Below are 20,410 nucleotides of genomic sequence, written 5' to 3' on the forward strand. Positions count from 1 at the left end.
TTTAGAGCTGTATTGAGTTTACAGAAAAATTAAGTAAAGGTCCAAAGAGTTCCCATGTACTTCTTCATCCCCCCATTCTCCTATTATTTTTTTTAAAGATTTATTTATTTATTTTTGAGAGAGTGCGAATTAGAGAGAGAGAAAGAGTACATGAGAGGGGGGAGGGTCAGAGGGAGAAGCAGGCCCCTCGCCAAGCAGGGAGCCTGATGCGGGACTCGATCCCGGGACTCCAGGATCACGACCTGAGCCGAAGGCAGTTGCTTAACCAACTGAGCCACCCAGGCGCAGTAGTGTGGTACATTTGTTACAACAGACACGAATATTGATACATTATTATGAACTAAAATCTACTTGGTGTTCACTTTCTGTGTTGTATGGTTTTAGGGGTTTGACGAGCACATTATGTCATGTATCCACCACAGAGTATTATAAGGAATACTTTCACAGTTCTAAAAATCTGCTATGAGGGACAGTGATAATATGGCTATTTTAGAAGCATGTTCCCAGTCTCGTTCCCCTTGTAACAGTCTAGTTCCACCAGGTTGTATGTTGTGTACAAAGAAGTGCTCTGAAATTAGGAGACATGTGGCACGACAGTCAAGTAAATTGGCCCTGCTCTGCCACTACCGAGTCATTCAGCCTTTCTCATCTGTAAAGTGGGGATAAGAACTGTACTTAATGAATATTGAATGAGATTACACATGCAAAGCACTTAGAACAGTGCCAGACAGATAGCAGGCACTCCATACATTTTAGCCGAAATGACTATTTAAAAATGAATATAGGTACACAACCAAAACACACACACACACACACAGGTACAAGTTAAAGTAGGGAAATCTGAATAAGCTTAGTGGATTGTATCAATATCCTGGTTATGATAGAATCCTCCAGTTTTGTAACATAGTATTTCTAAAACTGGGTCAAGTATAACCAGGATCTCTCTGTATTATTTCTTACATGTAATATGTGACTCTACAATCATTTCAATAATAATAATAATAATAATAATTTCAGTTTAGAATAATTAAAGCAGGGACAGGGGGCGGTGTTGAGGTGTTGCTGAAGATTTATAAGGATATTAGAGATAAATCAACAGCCATGTGGGATGATCAATCACACTCTGGCTGGGAACCAAAACCGGCTGTCAAGACCTTTGGGAAAAGTTGGAGAAATCTGAATATGGAATGGAAATTAAATGCTCTTAGGGAACTTTCTTCTTTATTTTTGTTAGGAGTGGTCCAGGTGTTGTGGTTATAGAAGGGGGAAAAAATGAATTTAGCTCCTCAACTCTCCATGGCCTTAAGCTGCAGTCTGTGACAAGCTGATTATTAGGAAACCTCCTAACATAACTCTTCACTTTAAGGTTATAACCACTGCCACACTTGCGGTGTCTGCTTGAATTTTCTAGGAGAGAGACTCAATAAGCCACAGCAGGCCATTATTTTGCCCAAGACCTAAGCCTTTAGATACAGCAAACAAAAAGTCTTTCTCTAAGAGGGTCACCAGCTCTCCAGGACACATTCTCAACAAGGGATTATTAATCATACATCATGTGCAGGCTTTCTCCCAAAATGAACTACCCAGATATGAAACAGAACAACAGGCTCTACTGAGCATTCGGCTTCCTTGAATTTAAATGCCACCGATGTATTGCCAACAAGAGAAATGAATGAGTAATTATTGCTCAGCACAGCGATGGCCTGTGTATTTTAGACAGCTTCCTTTCAACTTGACTTTAGCAGAGGTGTTTAATGTCCCTGTTTGTAAAACACTTTGTTCACATCAACAGCTGTATCTTGGGTGTTTCCTTATTGTCCAGCTTTCTAGTTCTTGCAATTCATGTGAGCATTTCCAAGTATGGAAGTTTGGGGAATGCCTTTCCACTTGCTGAAGTTACACTGCTTAGAAGTTTCAGATAATGAACTGCTCTATGTCTGCTTCAAAGAACTGTAAAAACATATGCATTTTTTCACTAAACAGCTTTTGTCCACTAGGCTCCTCTCTCCTTGATCATTTCTGACAGAAAGTGACCAGCATGAACATGCTTGTGGTATTCCTGCAACTGTTACATTAAACCAAAATTTTAAGAGTCTTTTGAATTCAAATATGAGAATAAGCTCCTATGAGATTTGTTCCCTGAGTATAAATACATATATATATTTCTATTCCTATTTTATAAATTATAATATATGTTTTTAAATGTGTGCTTTACAGATCAGATATTTATGATAGTAACCACCCCCCCTGTCACCCCAGTAGTAGCTGTGAATGCTCTTGGAGTCACTTTTAATAGAGTAAATAGTAAATCACAGACAAGTAACATAAGCCACTGAATTTAGTTTTTCTCTTGATTGGTATTATTTCTTTCATTAGCTTTAAGTATATATTATGGGTTGTTCCTCCTTTGTTCTCAATGATAAAATTGTCTCATGCATTAAAGTTGGTTGTTTTGTTTTGTTTTGTTTTGTTTTGCTTTACATCTTGAGAATGGGGAGGTCTTTGTTTAGGTGATAGTTTAGCCATCACAATTTTCCTTCTTGCAACAAAAAGTGGGGAGAGTAGGGAGTTTAAGCAAGTAATCTCTAAGTCTTCTTCAGATTCCATGTTCTATGAATCAACTCAGTGCTAGTCCAGAAGAATACCCAGAAAACTATCACATCTAATATCTGTTTGAAAATTATAATTTCTATTTTCCAAACTACCTTTCTCAACTTGAAACGTCCCAGTTGGTTTAGCTTTCCCCAGATTTAGATTTTTCCTGGCATGCAGTTAAAGTAATTTTGGTAAATTGTAGCTTGTTTTACCTTGATACCCATTGGAGCTTGAAGGCAAATATTTTCCAATAAATAAAATATCATTTTTCCTATAAGTAAGTGGACATGAAACATTACTGTGAGAGAGGGAAAAGGTACAACTTACAACTATATCAAGTCCAAAAAGATTTTAATAAATTGCCAAATGAGAACAGCAGCATTAGTTATGCTAAGAAAAATATGGCTCTTTAAGGTAAATCTATCTTTGGAAGATGAAACTAAGCAAAATAGTGCTATAGCTTTCACTTAGATCCTTTCATTGGGGGCATTTAATTTGAGCACTTTCCCTCCATATGTGCACACACACACACACACACACACCCCTCCTGTAGTATCACTTAGAAACCAAATACCTGGATTAAATTGTATGAATAGAGAGACAGACACATAGATAGATGGTAGATAGATAGATATAACCTAATAAGAGTGTCACTTTTATAGTTTTAATTATGGACCAAGGCAGTTATACCTCCATATAAACAAACAAACAAATAAACAATATCTTAAAAATATATAAACCAGTTTGTTTCTCTGTGTTTAATATTGACCCTTACAGCTTTAAATGCTCACTCTCATTTATCCTTTGTTATAGCTGTATGAAAGTTGGTCATACATGAGTGTCCCCCCTCCATTAAGTGTCACTTAAAACCCCCCCCCTTAAGTGTTACTAGATTTGTTTAGTTTGGTTTGGGATGTAAGCTCCTAAAAGCTTGTACTTTTCAGCATGGTCTAAAAAGTACCACGTTTAGTACTGCTGTAGCTTATCTCACAGCTCAGTATTTTGGGCTTTTTAAAGGTAAAAGAGTAACTTTGTTCTCTTCAAAGAGCAAAATCTGTCCTCATGCAAAATCGGTCCTTTAATAGAGAAATCGGCATTCTTCAATGTGAAGAAGATGATGAACAATTTTATGGAGTATAGTTTCCGTACCTTCCTCCAGTAAGAGTTGAAATTAATATTTTATTTTGAAGCCTTTCCAGGCAACCTCTGTTATTTTCACTTTTATCTTGTCCTTATTTTGGCTTTTCTAAAATAATCTAATTTTCATTGCCTGAGCAGCTTGAGCATACATTTCCTGATAAAATGCACTTTCCAACTTCTACTCATTTCACTTAACGTCTAAAACTTGTCTTATCTCCAGGTATTAAAGTGGTCCTCATTGATTTTGGCTGCCAGAATCACTCAGGGTTATTCTTTATAACAGACTTTGCATAGGGTTTTTTGTTGTTGTTGAAGTAGACATAAATTGCTTTTTTACTTTCAAAAAGCCATGTAGGCATTTCTTTCTTAAATTAGCTTTGAGGTCTGACTTGTTTCTACCCAATACAAAGCAATATTGCTCCTGCTGTATATTTTCACACTTCCTAATCAGTGACTTCTCTCTACATCCTTTCTCTATCTTTCAAGCCCTAGTCCTTGACAGTAAGTCTCTGAGAATTCTTACAGTCTAGTAAACAGAAAATGATGTCTTTTCCTCAAGAAACTAATAATTTTATGCAGGAAAGAAGCCTAAGGAAAGTCAAACATTACCAGGGCTTGTTAAGAATGGGTAGAATTAATTTGGGAATGCTTCTTAGATTATGTGGCTCCGCTGCTGTAGTTTAGGAGTATAGTTGGACAGACAACTTCCCAGAGATTTCTCACTTCCTCTTAACATTAGAATACACCTTTAGCCAATTTCTTATATTTATCAATTTTGACTTTATAGCCCTACTATGGCACTGGAGGGAACTGATACGTTTATAGCTGTGGATTGCATACAGGGACCCTCTAGTTTAACGGATGTGCGTATTTTTTCCTCCTTTAGGAAAAGCAGAGAAGTTCAGAAGATGGAATTTTATCAATGTGATTTTGTAAGTTCGTGTGAGTTGAGATGAACTCTCTTCTTCCTAGGTTTGAATGAAAGGTGATTAAGACAGAAAGGAACTGAACATCTGAGCAACAGATGCTCCGCATGAAATTCTCAGCAGTAAACCAGGGAACACAGAAGGTGTCACATGCAACACACATAGGTGGTGAGAATGAACGAATGGATACCAGGGTGGGCAGAAGAGGAATGAAGAAATAGGCAACAAAGAGGCAGGGCCAAGTGTGTGAAAAGAATGTTTCAATAACGTGGTTGATGGATTGTGAAGAGGAAGTACATTTTATTTTTACTTAATTTAGGCTATGTTTAGGTGTTAACCTAATTACTGTTTACTTCCACACAAAATGAAAGAGTACATCTTTGCACAGAATGTTTGCCTAAGGCCCATAAGTCACAAGTTTTGTGGATAAATATTGCAAAAAGAAAGTATTTTCTCCAATGGGCTTTCACTAAGGCACTGTTTGAGATATTTAGGGGTTCACTTATAAAAATTAAAATATTCTTTCTTTGGCATTCTTCTCTCCTTGTGTCTCCTAAGGCCCATACCGATTTCTTGACTTGCTTTTGAGTACCTTTTGCATACCAGGTAGCAGACAAGTATAGGGCTTATCAATGTATTATCTCTGTCCTCATGGCCTTAATTTTGCCTTATTTTTATTTATTTATTAAATTTTTAAAAAAGATTTTATTTTATTTATTCAGCATAGAGAGATAGCGAGAGAGAGAACACAAGAACAGGGGAGCTGGAAAGGGAGAAGCAGGTTCCCCACTGAGCAGGGAGCCCAATGCGGGGCTCGATCCCAGGACGCTGGGATCATGACCTGAGCAGAAGGCAGACGCTTAAAAACTGAGCCACCCAGTCGCCCCACCTTATTTTTATTTTTATGAGTAATTGGTTTATGAGGGAGTTTTAGAAGTATTTCAACTAAACACCAAGAGCATTGATTAATTTCTAGAGGCAGAAAAATGGGACCCATTTGACTATTGTTAAGGAAAGATTAAGGATTCCTCTTTGGTTACCAAGAAGTATTCAGTTTGATCATTGCAATGTAATAGCCATTGTCCTATTACATAGAAATAAATGGAAAATCATTCAAACTTGAAATATTGTGTTACATAAATAATTTTACTTATTTAGATTTAGTAGTTGATTATTTTTAAACTAAGTTTGGTGATAAACATACAAACTTGCATAATATTGCTCAGCTTATAGAAAAAGAAGAAAAAAACCCAAATTCTCAAAGGATGTGATCGTTCTTCTCAAGTGACTTGATAATGCTTAACCTTTGTGATGGAAACAAGGACAACTTGACCAAAGAAAATGCAATCACCAATCACTTTTGAAGCAACCAACGATTAAATGCAAAAAAAGCTTTTTTTTTTTTGCATTTGACTGAAGAATAAGCTGCAATGTTTCTTGCTCTAAGAAGTTAAACATCTAAAAAATAACAGAGTGTTTCTCACAAATAAGAATTACATTCTCTGAATCCTTCTCTCACTAGCTAGTTTTTAAGAGAGGTGTGTTCTCTTTTATTGTCTCCTTATTAGCATTTAAATTATCTTGAAGTTACTATAAAATCTTTTATTTTTATTTATTTGTTTATTTATTTATTTTTGAGAGAGAGAGAGAGCGCGAGTGTGTGTTTGCAGGTGCCCAAGGCAGGGGGAGGGACAGAGGGAGAGGGAGAATCTCAAGCAGGCTCCATGCCCAGCACAGAGCCGGATGAAGGGCTCAGTCTCAGGACCTTGAGATCATGACCTGAGCCAAAATCAAGAGTCAGATGCTTAACTGACTGAGCCACCCAGGTGCCCCACTATTAAATCTTTTACATTAGATGTAACAATTTGAAACACCTCATATGACTTTATAATTATTTTTGATAGTTTTATTGCTCAGGCTTTGTGTGCACATGTCTCTAGAAGTGCTTCTATATTTTAACTATTTAGTGAAAATCTTAGAAATTTTTATATGGACATTTTGTGCATTTAGGTTCCTAAGTATATTTGAAACTCTCCCTAATGCTGACATGGTTTGGTTTATCCTTTTGTATGGTTTTTATTTTTGTCTATACTTTACAATATGTACAGGGAATTTGTCATTTCTCAAGAGGATTTAATTGCCAATTAACTTAATTACCAATTTAACATGGCTTTGTGAGTTCTGGATATATTTCTAAAATGTACACAGTACTATGTATTGGTTAAGTACATCAGTCCTCTTCTAAAGGGGATGGGATGTCAGTTTAATTCTAACTTGATTTTATTTAGAATATGGACCCAGAGACAGATAAGGATTTGGACTTACTTTAAAAAATCATGGTATAAGGGCACCTGGGTGGCTCAGTCATTAAGTGTCTGCCTTTGGCTCAGGTCATGATCCTAGAGTCCTGGGATCGTGCCCCACATTGGGCTCCCTGCTCAGTGGGGAGCCTGCTTCTCCTTCTCCCTCTGCAGATCTCCCTGCTCTCTCTCTCTCTCTCTCTCTCTCTCTCAAATAAATAAATAAATAAAATCTTAAAAAAAAATCATGGTATAATGTCTCTCTTTTTTCCAAACATGACTGTTTTGGTGTGTATTTGTGTAATGATGGTGCAGAGTTATATTGGTAGGGCATAGAGTTATATTGGTACCAATTACACACGGTCAAGAACCATCAACTCATATCTCAAGTGGCCTGAGGCAATGTTGCTATAACATTTTCTCAAAATGGACTTCTCTTTGTCTGAGAAGGGTAAAATAATATAGTGTAAGTTAGCTGAGGAAATTACTATGTGCTCATGAGCCTGAGAGAAATAAGGTCATCTTCTCACTACAGAAATCAGGTAGTAAGCCCTTATGAAACTTAGTATGGTATTTCTTGCTTTTCAGTTATTTTCTTGCCAGACTTTTGTGGCTTTCATATTTGTGGTAGGCAAAGTGTAAATATTCGGCTATGGCAAATTCTGGACTCTTAATAGCCTGGTAAGAACCAGCAGGAGGAGAGAACACGGTGGGTGACTGAGCAGAGTCAGAGACAGTGAAATGTGGGAAACAGACATGGGTACACTGGATTGTCTGTTTAGCAATCAGCCCCACCACTGTCTGCTTTTCCATTCTTCTCCTGCAAGGGAGAACTCTGAAAATAAAATTCTCAGAATCCCTTTCCAATATGTTTCTAGGTTAAATTCTGCTAAATGACAGACATTTACATGAGATTTGAAGGGTGCAGAAAGGGAGAGCCATTATTCTCAGGTGGCAGCTGAGATCAACCATGGTGGCTTCTGGGGTCCCCCTAGGAGTTACCCACTGTTCCTGTGACTCCTGTACTTCCTTGTGTCTCAATTAAAAAACTTGACCAAGGCCAAACAGCTAAGTGAACGAGCATGAATTCACATGAATTCAAGCCCAGGAATGGAACTCTGGGGCCCTTGAGTTTTTTGCTTGTTTGTTTCTTTTTTGAGAGCAAGTGAGAGACTGAGAGAGAGAGAGAGAGAACACGAGCAGGGTGAGGGTCAGAGGCAGAGGGAGCGGGGATCCCGTGGCAGGACTCGATCCCAGGACCCTGAGATCATGACCTGAGCTGAAGGCAGATGCTTAACCAACTGAGCCACCCAGGCACCCAAGGGGCCCTTGTTTTTAGCCACTCTCTGTGGTGACTGCCGCACAGGGGAGAGGGGATGCTACTCTGTTCTCTTCCAGGGCACCTGTGTTTTCTTTTCATTTTACCAAATCCTCAGGCCAAGTTTTGATCACCCTTTAACTGTAAACCTTTAACCTTTTTTGATTGCCTCTATTTATCACATCAACCTATAGCACGATCTACTTTATTAAACACCTGTAGAGGTACATTATTTGTAGAATTTATCCAATACCCTGAGCTTAGAGAACTTGTACTGGGTAGCTTTATTAGCACTTCTCAAACCTTGTTATGCATCACAATCCCTGAGGGCATTTCAATAATAAATATTCCCACATCCTATATCAGACCTACTGAATGGGAGTTTCTGGGGTTGGGACCTGGACATCTGCATTTTCAACAAGCATCCCCAGGTGATAAGCATGCATTCAGATAGGTATGATCTCCAAACTGTGGTCTGAGGAAACTCGGGTTTCAACAGAGGAGAAATTTATTAGATGAAGTTCTACATGCCTGCTTCAACACAGCAACTCATTTTTAGCTTGTTTATACATTGAGGTTCCACTGGATTTTATTCCCTAAAAGAGTTCCACTGCTTTTTTCTTTCTTTTTTTCTTTCAAATAGCTCTCCCCAATTGTGTATATTTTCCTGTCTAATTTCTCAGCAGCCACATGAAGTTCCAAATGCTTTTCTTTTGCAGCTCACCAGGACACTTTTTTCCATTTTGCATTCCATCTCTTCCTGATTCTCATAGACAACTAGAATTGAGCTGTAAATACTCTCAATTAGACCTACGCTCCTTTACTTTTCCCTCAGTACTGAAATCATTGCTTGCATATAATTACAAAATGGAAACACTGAAAAAAAAAAAACTCCCTCGTTTTTCTTTGAACAGATTTCCATATATCTATGTGACCTTATTTGTTTGTCATTTATATTAATATATTCTGAAAGCAAAATGAGTATTTAATTTTCTTGACATAATATTCATGATCTGAGCCAGGTGTACTTAAAAGCTGTGATCACTATGCTAAAGTAATGGTTTCTGCCATTTAATGAAACTATTAGGTGTTATCCTTCCTTGTTGAATGATTATGGACCGTACCCCTAAGATTCTATGTTGTTACTCTAAGGAATTAAGGAGGGGAGGAGACTGAATAATATCAAGTACCAATTCCTGATGATGGCTAGAGGTGTATTTCAAAGCACACACCAATAACATCATATTCATATACAATGCACAGGATATTTCAGAATTTTTGCCTAAGGAGAATTATACTAACTTGAAATAAAATATGTACTATTTTGAAATTATAATATGTATTTGTATCACTTTCATCTCTCTCTATACGTCTCTGAGAAACTGCAGACGCCCTGAAGGGTTCTAACTTCTCCAATGTTGCACCTATTGCCACCCTCCTTTTCTCTGTGTACCAAATCTATACCTGGTACCCGATATCTGTGAACCATCATGCAAGGCACTTGATGTGCATCATCTCAGACTATCCTCAATATAATGACAGGATGTATCTATCTTTCCCCATTGTACAGATAAGGAAGCTGAGGCCTAAAGATGTTAAGAAACTTTCTCAAGGCCACACTGCTAGGAAGCAAAGAAAGTTGGATGTCAATCCCAGCTTCTAACTCTAGAAGCCACATGTCTACTAGGATGCTATTTTGCCCAGCCCTCTAGGGAAAGGAATGTCAAATGTCAGCTGTCTTTTCCTTTTTCCTCTTTTCAAAGTTCAGAAGGGGGCATGCTCTGTGGGGTAAGCACTGCCTCTGTCATTTTGGCAGATAAATGAATTTGGCAGATATATCAGTTATTTTAATCTCCAAGCTTCAAGTCTTCTGAAAAAATGGGCACACCAACTCTTCAGGGTCGTAGTGAAGATTAAATTAAGTAATATGTATGGATGTGTTATACCTGGGGCCTCATCAATGGATGTGCAATGAATGCTAGCTTGTCTTCTTGCCTACCTTCCTCTTTTTATCTTTATTATTAGCTCTGCAAGGCAAACACACAGACACAAACACCCTAAGCTGCTTTTTATTCCATGTTCCTTGACTCTCCATAATTGGAGGTGTTTAAGTTAGAAACGAATGACTCCTTGACTGAATGTTGTGACTAGAATTCCAGCCATCTGGGCAACTGGCTTAACCAAGACTTAATTTATCTCAACTGTCCAATTCTATGATTCCATGGCAAATAACTGAGCAAAATGTGTCATTTTATTTTTTATTGGAGTATAGTTGACACACAATGTTGCATTAGTCTCAGGTGTAAGAGCATATGGATTCAACAATTCTTTAGGTCATGCTGCACTCACCACAAGTGTAGTCACGATCTATTACCATACAGCACTATTATAATACCATCGACTATATTCCCTATGCTGCCTTTTATCCTTCTGACTTATTTATCCCATAGTTGGAAGCCCGTAGCTCCCACTCCCCTTCAGCCATTTTGCCCATTCCCCATCCTCCTCTTTTCTGACCCCGTCAGTTTGTTCTGGGTCTGTTTCTGCTTTTTGTTTGTTCATTTGTTTTGTTTTTTACATTCCACATACACGTGAGCTGATACGGTATTTGTCTTTTACTTATTTCACTGACTACAATACCCTCTAAGTCCATCCATGTTGTCACAAATGGCATTTTATATTTGTTTTTATTTTTAAAATTTATTTAAAAATCTAACTATATTTTTTATACTGGGAGGGAGGGAGTAGAAAAGAAAGCAGCCCCTGTACTGGGCCCTATTTGGCGGTAGTTTCCTGTTCCATAGGCTTAAGAAAGACTGAGGCGGAAAAAAGTTGTTTGGAAAAATCCTTGTGTAGCTGCTTTGTATGTTATGATGGGTAGAGGGATGAAGTGAAGTGTGAAGGTCCCTCACACCCTCCATCTTGCCACAGACTTTGTCGGGGAACCTGGGGCGGGGAAAGCGCCATTTGTATTCCCGCTTCTCGGGAGAGCTGAGGGCCACACAGGGATAGAGCAGGACAAGCAAGAAGAGCTACACCCCCGCCCAGCAAGTCCACAAAGATGGCGGGCAGCAGCCTGTGGTCGTCTGGTCAGCTGGACGCCGCTCTGAGGCGGTCTGCGGGCAAGCTCCCGGTAGGAGACTTCAGATGGGATTTTATGGTGTGTGTGTGTTTTTTAAGATTTTATTTATTTATTTGAGAGAGAGAGAGCACAAGCCAGAGGGGAGAGGCAAAGGGAGAGGGAGAAGCAGGCTCCCCGCTGAGCAGGGAGCTCGATGTGGGGCTGGATCCCAGGACCCTGAGATCACGACCTGAGCCAAAGGCAGAGGCTTAACGGACTGAGCCACCCAGGCGTCCCCTATCCTTGTTTTTTTTTTTAAGATTTACGAGAGCGAGAGCGAGCGAGAGCACGTGCACGAGAGCGTGAGCATGCGCACAAGGGCATGCGGGTGGGGGAGGGGCTGAGGGGAAAAGGAGAGGGAGTCTCAAGCCGACTCCTGGCAGGAGGTTGGGGTGGGGGGGTGGTTGCTCTATGGCACCACCTGAGCCAAAATCCAAGAGTTGTCACTTAAGCGGTTGCGCCATCTAGGCGCCCCTCCTCTAGGACTTTTATTATCATTTAGGGCTTTGGCTTTCTTCCCTGGATTCTTTGTATCTCCCCAATGTCAGGATAAGAGAACATGGAGGATCAGTCGGGAAGTATTTAAGGACTAGAACCTGAAGCTGTTTGTATCACTTCTACCCACATTTCATCACCCAGAATGTAGTCCCATAATCATCTCTATCTGGAGAAGAGGCTAGGAAATGTAATCCAGCTGTGTGTCCGAGAAGCAGAAGAAACAGATTTTGCTGAATATCCAGCAGTTTTTGCCATAGGTTATTTCCAGTTTTTTGCTGTCATAAACAACTGTGCGATGAATACCACTTTATTTCAATCTTGGTTCACATTCTTAAACTTTTCCTTAGGATACGTTATTTACAATGTAAATTTTGGGTCAAAGATATATTTAAGACATGTTTTAGCGTTTGTTATATAGTCAACTGCCCTTCTGAAAAGCCGGATTAATTTGCTGGACATTAGAATTACTTAGGGAGCTTTTATTTATTTATTTTTTATAATAATTTTTTATTGTTATGTTAATCACCATACATTACATCATTAGTTTTTGATGTAGTGTTCCATGACTCATTGTTTGTGCATAACACCCAGTGCTCCATGCAGAATGTGCCCTCTTTAATACCCACCACCGGGCTAACCCATTCCCCCCACCCCCCTCCCCTCTAGAACCCTCAGTTTGTTTTTCAGAGTCCATTGTCTCTAATGGTTCATCTCCCCCTCCAACTTACTCCCCTTCATTCTTCCCCTCCTGCTATCTTCTTCTTCTTTTTTTTCTTAACATATATTGCATTATTTGTTTCAGAAGTACGGATCCGTGATTCATCAGTCTTGTACAATTCACAGTGCTCACCATAGCACATACCCTCCTCAATGTCTATCACCCAGCCACCCCATCCCTCCCACCCCCCACCACTCCAGCAACCCTCAGTTTGTTTCCTGAGATTAAGAATTCCTCATATCAGTGAGGTCATATGATACATGTCTTTCTCTGATTGACTTATTTCATTCAGCATAACACCCTCCAATTCCATCCACGTCGTTGCAAATGGCAAGATCTCATTCCTTTTGATGGCTGCATAATATTCCATTGTGTATATATACCACATCTTCTTTATCCATTCATCTGTCGATGGACATCTTGGCTCTTTCCACAGTTTGGCTGTTGTGGACATTGCTGCTATAAACATTGGGGTGCACGTACCCCTTCGGATCCCTACATTTGTATCTTTGGGGTAAATACACTTGGGAGCTTTTTAAAAATCCCAGTGCCCAAGGTTGCACTGCAGGGCAATCAAAGAATTTCTGGGGGTGGGAGCTGGACATGAGTGTTTTAAAAAATCTCCAAGTGGTTCCAGTGAATAGCAAAGTTTGGAAACCACTGCCTTAAGGATTTCAGAGAAGAACATTTAAGTTGCCTACGTTGCTGACAGAATGCCAGTCCAGGACCAACTACAACAGGGCCATCACATGTCAGAGAAATAGACTTCTAGCTTGCATAAGCCTATTATTTGGAGTCTCAGTTATATCCACTAAACCTATATATTAACTAATAAAAGTGGGTCACGGTCATTAAAACTGACTATATTTAACAGAAAAAAAGAATCTTTTATTCCCACTTGTGTTATATATTTGAGATCATTTCTCCATATCCGTGTCAACAAGTATGCTGTTTAGAATCCTAGTCAATTAGACATGAGCATTAGTTTCTTCAGCTGTAAAATGGTATCTGTCCTACAGGGTTGATGTCATTATCAAGTTAGATGGTTGTGAACTTTTAAGTTATAATTTCTGTGTACATTCTAGTTATTTTGCAGATCTGATAGACCTTGAAGTTACATTAGTTTTCAAGTCCTTTTAAAAACAATGCCTTTGTTTTATTACCAAATTTGAGAAATTATAAAAAGAAACTGCTATATTCCAAAATGTTCATTCTCCCTATCCCAAAGTGAGGAACATCGAACACATCCCAGAGGGAGTGTAGCTAGACCAAACTATTTTTTAGGTATTTCCTCCCTGCCAGAGATCTTAGAGTGGTCAGCACTAGTTACAAATCAGTGAGGACTATGAACAATGTTGTCAGCCAAAAACTGTCTTCTGTTTCCAACTGCCACCAGTGTCTCTGGTCAGAGAGGGAATGGGTTTAAGATGGAGTATATCTTCTGAGCATTCCTCTAGCACCTGAACTTTGCTTCTTCCAGATTAGTCACGAAATGCCAGCAGCATCCTGAGCATCCACCAGCTCATGTGTCTCTATTACTGTTATAAATACAGTAAAGCTGGATGCTCAGTACTCATCATCAAAGTTGTCTATCACTAGCCTATAAATAGCATTACTATAGAAAATAAATAGTAATCACAAATGGCATTGCAGTATTGTAAGGTAGATTAGATGGGAAAGTTATCTAGACATTCTAAAAGAGACATTCCAAATAGAACCCCTCAGTAGAACAGAAATCAATCGTTGAAAATTAGTGACATTTATTGAAAATGTTAATATTTGTAGATGTGTATATGCCTCTGTGTACACACATGCATTGGTGACCAGATCAAAGGGTGGGATGGAGTGAAAGGCAAAGGCTGGGTGTTGGAAGAATGGACAAAATAAGGACTGACCGTTCCCCTAAGGAATATTAAACTTAGTTGGAATGTTCTTAAAAGATGGCCATTTTAAGAATGCCTACCTAATAGGCATTAGTAAGAGAAAATGAACAATTATAGCCTGGGTTCACAAACACAAAAATGATAACAATGACAAATGTTGCAAACATTAGAATGCAGCCTTCCTCCTCTCTGCCCCCAACGTAAATAGAAGTATACCATTGCCAACATACTGATTCCACCCAAAGTCAAAATACTTAAATTTTGGATGTTTGCACAAGGATTTAATTAATGCTCTATAAGACCTTGTGGTAAGCAGAATAATGGTTCCCCAAAGATGTCTGGGTCCTAATACCTGGAACCTGTGAATATATTATTTTGCATAAAAAATGGAAAATATGCAGATGTTGTTAAGGTTAAGGACCTTGAAGTATGGAGATTATTGTGGATAGATTGGGTGGGTGCCTCCAGTTTACTCACATGAGTCCTTAAAAGTAGAGAATGTTTCCCAGTTGAGGTCAGAATCCAAGGATGCTGTGACTACAAAAGAATGGGCAGAATGAATGGAAGAACGCTGGCTTTGATGATGAAGGAAGGGGGTTATGAGCCAAGGGATGTTGGTGCCTCTAAAAGCTCTATCCTCTACAATCTAGAACAGGCAACGAAATGGGGAGATTCTCCCTTAGGAAGAAATGTTATCCTGCTAACCTGTTGATTTTTAGCCCAGTGAGACCTGTTGCAGACTCCTAACCTACAAAATGCAAAGATTAAATTTGTGTTGTTTTGAGCCAATACATTTATGATAATTTGTTACAGCAGTAATAAAAAACTAAAACAAACCCTCTTTTTAAGAACCCCACCTCAAGAATGATTTTCCCCTTTATTTATCATACAGTTGTTTTGTTCTTGAGCAATAGATGGTGCTAAGTATCCATGTTTCTAGTGTTGTCAGCCAGCTCCTCCAATTTAAAATAATTAGGACCATATGATAACAGTTGAAACAGTTACTTGTGAAAGTCTACAAATCACATTGTTTCACATTCAGAAAACCTTCAACAGAGTAGCGATGAACACCAGGATGTTGGAGACTTGGTTGCTATAATTCAAAAATAACTACTTATTAAAAAGCCGAAGAACAATGAAACATTTTCTCTTTGCCATAGCCAACTGCTTACATCCCCTTAAAAATATTAAGATGTGAACTCCACCTCCCCCCCTTCAAAAACAGTGAACCCCCTGAGGCCACAGAGTATATGAAAGTGAATTGGAGATTAGAAACTACAGGGACAAGATGTCCACAAAAGGAGTTATGTGGCTGTTTGTTTTCTCATATGTGGTGTGGTACAACACCTAAGAAAAGGCCGTGAAAGATGCCATTCACATTTTTTCTCACAAATTATTCCACTAAAATGTATGAGTGCCAACTCTGAACAAATGCAACATTATTTATATTTAGCTCCTAGTGGACAAGATTATATCTGTTTGACTATTTTTTAATAGAATAAAGTATGTGGCTTTGTAGATTTTTGATATTTGCTTATTATAATTCTTAAAAGCATGATCTGTGCTACAATAATATTTTGGACCACAGTTCTATACTCAATTATCTTCAGTCTAATTGGATGCAATGGGTGGTTGACATTTTGGATTTGATGATGAGTGTTGTAGAATCTGGCTTTTCAGCACTCAAGGAAACCCATTATAAGAGGGAAAGGGTGCATTCTGAGGTGTTCAAGGAGCCATGTGTGTGGAAAAGATTTAGGAGCACTCAGTGATCTCAGTATCAATACAATCACTACTTTCATCCCTTTCCTTTTCTAAACAGTAAATTAAATATACTCATTTTCTGAAGATAAGCAAACACATCCCTGACGGATGAATATCTTTCAACTGAGAGTGAAAGCAGGAAATATATACTCTCTCAGAAAAACCACAAACTCATGGGATCTGAATGTTGAATGCTCTGAAATTCTGAGACCATCGACCAGAAACGTGGATAATGACAGAAATGTCAAGGAGACAGCACACAATGTCAAGGAGACATCTCATTTCTGTTTAGGTAAATAACTTCTTAATCTTCTCTAAGCACAGTTCAAGACTTTATCTATTTGAAAGCCTCTTCCATCACTCAAGAGCCAGTCCCAGGAAGGCTTCTCTCTTACTTTAGGTAAAACTGAGGAGCCAAGGGAATGACAGTACATTTGTACAAGCCACTGTTTATTCTGAGTACAATAGTTTTCTGCTTGGGCTCTTGAATTAGCAAAATCAAAGAAGTGTTTAAAGGGACTAAATCAGGTAATTGGAAAGAAATACAAGTCATCAAGGGCAATGTAAATGAAAATATTCTTTAAAAATTAAAGTTAATTTAAAAAAAATCTAAGGAAGAAAAAAAAGAGAGAGGGAAGAAAAAAAAAAAAATAAGGAAGGGAGAAGCCAGAGCTGTGATTTGCAGTTGAGGAGCCAGGGAATTGGCCGTAGTTTTTTAACTTTTAGCAGTGTCATAAAACATAAGAGCATTTTATTGTAAATCCAATGTCATGGGCAAAAGATTCTCACAACCTAATATTAGGAACTTATAGAAATTATTCATATTGTATTGATATACTTCTTAGGAATGGGGTGAGTAATTGCATGTGGCAAGGAGGAGGGGTGGCCTAGAGTGGGTGGAGTTGGGGGTACAGAGATAAGAAGGTGGATGTTGAGGCTGGTAGCTAAGAGGGGTTTTGAGAAATCTGTTTCAGTTAAGACTGATTTAAATGACCGCCAGAGGGACTCCAAAGTTCACTCATCGAACTGTACTTCAGGCAAGAACTGCTTTAGAAGATTTGGATTTATGAAATCATCATGCTAAATAGTTAAAATGTAGATAAAATACAGCAATAAGTGTTAGCCATTAATTCAGAGGAAGAAACTCAGATGCTTAAAATTGAGAGCTTTCCAAGACCTTCAGTGGGGATAAAAAAGACCCTAGTAATTGATATGAAAGATTTGTTAAATAGCCAAATTTAGTCCGTGTTCCCTCCTGACAGTTTAAGACACTGGTAGGCAGGCACTGTTGTATTTCCCTACATTTCCAGTGTCTCTGTTCTGCCAGAAGGTGTTGCTATAATATAGCTGGGCTTGGAGGACAAAGTAATGTCGAATGAAATGTGGTCAGACTGGATAAAAATGTAAACCATATAAGTATATAGAATTCAGGCACAAAGATATCCATTATATGGGGAAAAGAGGGCTTTACTGTAGTATGTGTCCCCGCTATAAATAGTTCGGCAAAATGTAAACATGAAATATTTCCCCAGTGATATTTGCAGCCGTATAAACAGTAGCCCTACTTTTCATTAACTCTCATTTCTTAATAAAGGGACTTCTGTAGGGTGAAATTTGGGCAAAAATAGCAATGATCTGTAACTTTTTTATAACAGGGTATAGCATACATGGAATAAAAACTGGAATTTAAAACCAGCAGGTTTTTTTTTTTTTTTTTACAAACACAGCTTTGCTTTAATGTATAAAGTCCCATATGTTACAGAAACAAGCACAGTGGGTGCATGAAGGAAGACAAATTAACAAAGGATTGAAGAAACTGGAATATAGTCCTCTTTTTTTTAAAAAAAGAAGTTAGGATTTCTTCCAATATTGGTAAACAAAACTCAAACTGAATACTCCTTCTAAAAATCTCGTGCAATCAAAACTGATTTTTTAAAGTTTTAAAACTGATTATTAAAAAAAAACTGATTACTAAAATGAATTTTTAACTGAGTTAAAATGTATTTTTACTCAGACTTAATCCAGAATATATTAATTTTACTCTCAAAATTCAGACCGGTGCAACTAATTTCTTTTAGGAAGACATTTATGCCATGCAAGGTGAAATAAATCAAGCATTTTAAATATGGGACTGCAGTTAACCCCAAGTTAACTCGGCAAAGGTGAACACACCAAAAATAAACTAAGACACATGGATAATCCAGCCTCTTTTAAAAGACTGGGTATCAACTCTCCTCCTCTCTGATTGTTTTTTAACAAAATTGGTAAAATGGATCAATGGAATTTGTTGTGAATACCCTTTCCACCTTGTTTTACTCAGTTTATACTCCACTTGTATTGAAATTCAGCCAGTGTATGATTCTGTCCAGAAAGTTTCCCTGAATCCTAGGGCCAGACAAGGTACCCTGTTTGTATTACAGAGCACCCTGTACCTAATACCACCATTGCACTTACTGTGTTAAAAGCGAGGCCAGGCCTTCTTGGTCTAATGATTACTTAGCACTGTGCCTGCCAATTGGATAAAGGTCTATGGGACTGAACTGAAATGAATTAAGACTAGATAATCCAGAAATAGTTCTTCGGCAGTCAGTTTTGGGTTTCCTTCAACCCCCAACTGTAAGGGCCTCTGCAGAGCTTGTGGGAAATTGAGACTCCTGCTCCTTAAAAAGAAGCGAGCCTGCAGGGGCAGGCCGGAATGCGGGGGTCCGCGCCCAGATGTGTTCGAGTATCATACTGTGAATCAGGCGGCTGCCAAAGAAGAGTTCAGCAGGATTGTGTCTAGGGTTGGGGATTTCCTTACTGATTTCTTCCTTAAAGGGGAATGGCAAGGGGGAAAGTATCAGGACCAGTCACCAGATTTCCAAGTTCTGAGAGCTCTGTGGAAGAACTTTGGAAGTGCAAAACACATTCTGAGAATAAATTTATTATGTTTTTAAATCTCAGGTATGTAAGTGACAGGGGATATAGGGAGGTACTCACATTATGAACACAATTCAAGAATGTTAAGCAAAATACCCGTAAAATTGCCATAACGGTTTTTGGTAGAGTGAAATAAAGTAATTATGAGACTTCAGTACAATATCTTTTCCAAATAAAAATCAGAGATGTCATCTATTATTTTAAATGTTTTACTTTTTCCATCTTTTTTTTTTGTCTAAGGTACATTAGTTTTCCCTCTCATATGGCTATATTTGAGCACCCCTTTTTTTAAATTGGGGTATAATTGACATATAACATATCAGTTTCAATACAAATAATGGTTCAATATATGTATATATTGCAGAATATTCAACACAATAAGATGGGCCCCTTGTTTTTTTCATCACCTCTGATATATAATGGAAAGACTCTTGATTAATACAGAGAAAGTTTTAGTCCAATTAGTAAGTCATAAAGCATTTTAAAAGTAATATTTGTTTCTTTTTCATAAGTAACCATTTTCTATTTTATATGAGTGAGTTAAAAATTATTGAATTATTGTATGTTCTCATGATAGCTTTCATTGATCCAAAAAGAAACTCAGTAGTAGATTTGATTCTATTTGGGAAGAAATAAACTGTTTATTTTAAGGTTATTTCCCAACTATTTCCAGTCACTTAAGTAGTGGTCAACCAATAATCTGAAAAATAAGCAAGCAATATTTCCCTCCATGTCAAGATTGGATCCTTAAACTGAGGCAGCAGTCAATGGAGCAGCTTTTTTATATATGAAGATATTACCAACCAGTTAAGTCTGTGCAGTACCTAGTGAGATGGAGTTTTATCGTATCTTTATTTATTTAAGTGAGACCTATATTCAGTAATTCAGATTGTGATGTCATCTGGTGGAACACTATAGATTAATTAGATTAAGTAAAAACCAAAAAGCAAAAGATTAAGGCAAATCTGCACCTAACTTTATATTAGGCAGTCATGGATTATGCTTTCATCAATTACATACTGAATGCCTAGTATGTATCAGGCACTGTTCCAGGCCTTTGTGATACATGTGTGAACCAAACAAACAAACCTGACTTTGTGGCGCTCACATTCTAGCAGACGAGTCAGGGGTAGAAGCCCACGTGGCAAGAGCTGGGTGAGCCACAGGGAGGGAAATAGGAAATAAGGTCAAAGGGGTTTGTGGGGGCCTGATCAGGTGGTAAGAAGTA

At 38.2% G+C, this 20,410-nt stretch overlaps 1 protein-coding gene across 3 annotated transcripts in view; it reads left to right on the forward strand.

Moving 5' to 3' along the window:
• BCAT1 (branched chain amino acid transaminase 1) overlaps window positions 1-20,410 on the forward strand; it is a 151,853-nt gene that overhangs the window by 82,516 nt on the left and 48,927 nt on the right. The window contains exon 11 of one of the 3 annotated variants that reach the window (XM_073877848.1): window positions 4,708-4,898. The exons of the other annotated variants lie outside the window; for them this stretch is intronic. Within the exon in view, the coding sequence (XP_073733949.1) occupies window positions 4,708-4,713 (6 nt within the window). The 3' untranslated portion in view covers window positions 4,714-4,898. Of the gene's footprint in view, window positions 1-4,707; window positions 4,899-20,410 lie in introns of those variants that run through there. 3 annotated transcript variants of the gene reach the window in all.

This window comes from Callorhinus ursinus, unplaced genomic scaffold (assembly GCF_003265705.2).
Source record: "Callorhinus ursinus isolate GAN/ISIS: 27379988/994484 unplaced genomic scaffold, GSC_fseal_2.0 scaffold27, whole genome shotgun sequence".
In the NCBI taxonomy this organism is placed as follows: domain Eukaryota; kingdom Metazoa; phylum Chordata; class Mammalia; order Carnivora; family Otariidae; genus Callorhinus; species Callorhinus ursinus.